The following is a 4,499-nucleotide window of genomic DNA, read 5'->3' on the forward strand; positions in this document are numbered from 1 at the left end:
ACAAACTAAGGCCCCGTTTCAATCTCACGGGATAAACTTTAGCTTCCTGCTAAACTTTAGCTATATGAATTGAAGTGCTAAAGTTTAGCTTCAATTACCACCATTAGCTCTCCTGTTTAGATTATAAACGGCTAAAAGTAGCTAAAAAAAAGCTGCTAAAGTTTATCTCGCGAGATTGAAACAGGGCCTAATAAAGTGAATACAGACATACCACCTCAGAGAGATGGTCAACGCGAGGGCACAAGGTCAGCGTCGGCTTTCCAGGCGCTGGCTGCGACTGCGAGAAACCCCAACGGAATCCTCGTGCTTACGTACGTCCCAAGAAGTAGTAGTCGCGAGAGAGCCTTACGCGGCAAGGAAAATAGTCCAGGTGCGGGTGGCGCCTGCCGGAGTGAAAGGAGGCGCGCCGTTTCGTGCTGCAAAGCCAAACCTGCCATGCAAGCAAGCACGCACACGCACGGCCGCTCAAACTTGGGTAGGTGAAGCAAAAGGGCAAATTCGGTACACTACTCCCAGATCTGGACAGGTGGTAGGAGCACAGTGCCCGGGATGTTTGATGCGACAGAGTTGTGACTTGAGGGATGGCTTTTGTTGGCAACCACGATTCTGAACCGCCAAACGCTAATTTTCCGCCGGAACAATTTTCTTTTTCGAATGGTATACCTGGAACACGAGACTTGACGACGTGGTACGTACTCGTAGTGGACAGACACAGAATTGAAAGTATTGGTCCACAAATCCACAAAGCCACAAACTACGACACACAAATCTTCCCGAAGAAAAAGAAGGCAGATAGAAACGGTTGCGAGGATAAACTGGTCATAGGTCATTTCTATACTTCTCCATCAAGTCACCTCCCCAAAACAGCCAGGAGCTGAGCGGCAAGATAATTTTCTACGGTTAATAAGGACGCCGCTTGGGCGGTCGGCGGAGACACAGATCAAAACAAAGAGCACGCACGCTTCCGAACCGACGTCCTCGCCGACGTCGCCTCGAACGTGTCCCTCACCGCCTCACGAGACCTCTCTCCCCAAAATCCTGAACCTATATAAATTTCCCGCGCCACCACCGGCAGCCCGCCTGACCCCGAGTCCCCGAGCCCCCCTGATATACGGCAGGCACGCAGCAGATCGGCCGGGCTCGGCGCCAAGCGCGATGGACTGCTCATCCGGCGACGTGAAGGCGGAGACCACGCGGCCCGCGGCTGTTGCTGCCGCTGCCGCTGCCGCCGCCGGCGGCGGCACGCCTTCGCTGCTGCGGGGGTGGCGGGAGTTCCGGCGGAGCGCCGTGCCGGCGAGGTTCCTCTGCTTTGAGGACGGAAAGTGGGTCGATGTCGCCGGAGAGGCGGCGGCGCAGCTGCGGCGGGCGTTCCAGGAGAGGAGGGTGATGGCCGACGCCTCGTGCGGGGGCAAGGCGTACCTGTTCGACTTCCTCCGCATGGTCAGGATCGACGAGGCCACGGGCGAGGAGACCGGGCTGGCGTGGATCGACCACCGCGGCGGCTGCTTCTTCCCGGCGCCCGCCGCTTGCGGCGGGGGCAGGAAGCGCGGGAGGGACGACGACGGCGCGCCGGCGGAGGACAAGGCCGAGGCCGAGTCGTCCTCGGCCGCCTCGGGCGTGGACGACCGCTCAGGGGGGGAGAGCCGCGGGGCAGACGCCAAGAGGAGGAAGGCATTGGGGAACGCGGCGGCGAGCCTCGGGGAGAAGGACAGGTCCTACCAGGTCGTCAGCAAGCTGTTCCTCGAATACGGGATGGCGCAACGCGGCGCGGCGGTCACGGCGGTGCGCAAGGTCGCGTGCGGCGCGAGGGCCGCGGCGTTCCGGGACCAGGGGCGGCTCCTCGCCGACGCGCGCGGCGCCGCGGCCGGCTCCGCCAAGTTCGCGTGGTACGGCGCCTCCGCGGACGACGTGGCCGCCGTGGTGGACCGAGGTTTCGCGAGCAACAACGCGCCAAGGCTCGGCGCTCACAAGCATGGCGATGGCGTCCACCTTTCCCCGCCGCATTGCCCTTACAGGAGGTGAATTCCGACTTCCGAGCTGTTGTTTGACATCCCAATTCTGATAATTTGGACTCCGCAATTTTGATCGATTCCGAGCCGAGTTGTAGTATAATTTGCCTAGTTGCAGAGATTCTCGTTTCTTTTACTTGCATATGAAGTTAGCATCGATGTTTCCGGATGAATTTGCAAGAATTTTGAACATAGTTGCTCTCTGCTGATTGATAAATAGATCATAGGATAGGATTGCTTATTCATACAGTTAAGGTTACTTTATCAAACTAGAGCAAAGTTCACGTTCCTTTTGCCATATATTCCTGTTGCTTAATAGCAGTCGGCATATCTTGCCAAATGCCAAACCCTTAAGGCCTTAACCATTTCCTTGTTTCTTCGCCCTTTCCAAGAAATAGTTTACAGTGTGTGCGTGTTTACATTTCTTGTCCTTGTGATTGCTTAATCACGAAGACACTGATCTGCCGCTCTGTATTAATATACAATAAATATGTTGCTAGCCCTAGCATTTTTTGTTTTTGTATTTCAAAAACAAACAAAAATATACATGGAAGTATACATGTGAAGGAGGTCTAGTGAGAACTGCGAAACAACAGCTGGCGTCAGTTGCTACCAGTTACCACAGATTGATCTATGATCGTTCCAGTTAACTTCATCTCAACAATATATGTGCCTAATAACGATCCTTCTGAAATCGTTTTTGTTTCAGTGCCACGCTGGCCAAGGCCGACGGGAGCGGCGAGGCGCACATCGTGCTGTGCCGCGTGCTGATGGGCCGGCCGGAGGCTGTCCCGGCAGGGTCTTCTCAGTCCTGCCCCAGCAGCCACAACTACGACAGCGCCGTGGACAAGCTGGACAATACACAGTGGTACGTTGTGTGGAACCAGGACATGAACACGAGGATCCTTCCCGAATACGTGGTCAGCTTCAAGTGCTCCAAGCTGCAGCTGACGCAAGGTTAGCTTGTTCTCTGAATTCGACGAAAATGCTACTGTGGTTTGCCATTGGATGGCGTTTCATGATTCCATGAATTTTCGGTTTCAGAATTATCAGAAGCGACCTCAAAGCTGAAGAAGCCGTCACGAGTGGCTCGCGACATGTTCCCGACGCTTCTTGCAGAGATCGAGAAGATCGTGCCAGACAAGTGCGATCTGTTGCAGGAGTCATACAGCAGATTCAAGGTAAATTGGTAACAGTAATTTTCACACGACTTGTGAGTAAAGTAACGTAGTATACGTGCAAGTTGGAAAGACTGCATCATTTGTTTGACAACTTTGCCTACTTCCCTTACATTATATATATTTATCGGATCAACTGATTTGTCTGCTGACAACTTCCATTGCATGCGCAAAATCAGCTGTTCTGTTACTGTATAAGCTGTTACATTAGGAAAATATATACAGATTTTGCGTTGCTACTCGACGAGCAATTGCAATCAACTTTACAATTCTGAAAAAAGAGCATGAGTTGATTGTTTGGGCGTGGTAAATTGATGTTTATGTGGAGGGCTTGATCATAAATTCATAATAATGCTCTACTCGTACTGGTTAACAACACAGCAGCAGCCTAAAACTTCCTTTAACACAATTTTTCTCCCCTGCAGATGGGTCGGATTAAGAAAGACCAGTTCATCCGATTCCTCCGCAATTACGTCGGAGACAAAGTGCTGACCACCGTGGCCAAGAAACTACGAGGATGCTAAATTTCTAGTGCGCGTGTCTCCTTGGTTTCGCCGTCTTGGTGGTGGCATACGTGGTGGCTCTGACTACAGCGATTCAAGCTTGTCTACGTGCTAGATGTCTGCAGTAGTACCAAATAGAGATGAGGAGCTTTACTTCTGTTTCTGTTTATTCAAGTTTCTGCCAAGGGCGTATGCGTATAGAGGCTTTGCAGCGATGCTCTTCCATTAACCAACACAAAGGATAGGTGCAGTTTCTGATCATGAGACGTTTCAGTTCTTCTGTGTCCTGCAGCCTGTGGATATAATCTGTGCAGACTGAAATGATTTGATGAAACCATTGTTGAACCGCCCAATCGCTTCAAAGTTTTGCCGTTCAGAGTGAGCTTGTTTGGGCTTGTCAGGGAGAAGAATATTCTCTCCCTTTCTTGTTTTTTCTAAGTTTAACTTCTCTATATCTCTGAATATTGACAATTCTAATATTCAGTCAGCATAAGAAAATCTAGTGAATCTCACCAGGCATGTACTCTCAGGCAAGGTTCACAGTTTCGTTTTGGGTCAACCGATTTTTTGTTTTGTTGACCAAAATTTAACTTTTGTATTTTATATTTTGAATTGAAATCTATTTGAAACTGGACCGAAATTCGTTTTTCGCTTAGTAGCGAAAACGAAAACACACACCAGTTTTCGGTGATTTCGGAGTGTTCTCAAGATCTCGTGCTCCATAGAGCCATGCTGTGTTTTGATTAAGTCCTCGGGCTAAATCCTGAGTCCTCCAATCTCCCTACTCGGTCTATAGACAAGAATCTAAA

At 50.8% G+C, this 4,499-nt stretch overlaps 1 protein-coding gene across 1 annotated transcript; it reads left to right on the top strand.

Annotated features, from left to right (window-relative positions):
• Positions 1-825: 825 nt before the first annotated feature.
• Positions 826-4,071, top strand: LOC100279545 (putative inactive poly [ADP-ribose] polymerase SRO1). The gene is given in 4 exon segments (NM_001152542.1): positions 826-2,018; positions 2,719-2,966; positions 3,054-3,190; positions 3,613-4,071. Coding segments are annotated over 4 exon segments (1,347 nt in total). The 5' UTR covers positions 826-1,155; the 3' UTR covers positions 3,712-4,071.
• The last annotated feature ends 428 nt before the right edge of the window (positions 4,072-4,499 follow it).

Source organism: Zea mays, chromosome 9 (genome assembly GCF_902167145.1).
Source record: "Zea mays cultivar B73 chromosome 9, Zm-B73-REFERENCE-NAM-5.0, whole genome shotgun sequence".
Taxonomy (NCBI): Eukaryota; Viridiplantae; Streptophyta; class Magnoliopsida; order Poales; family Poaceae; genus Zea; species Zea mays.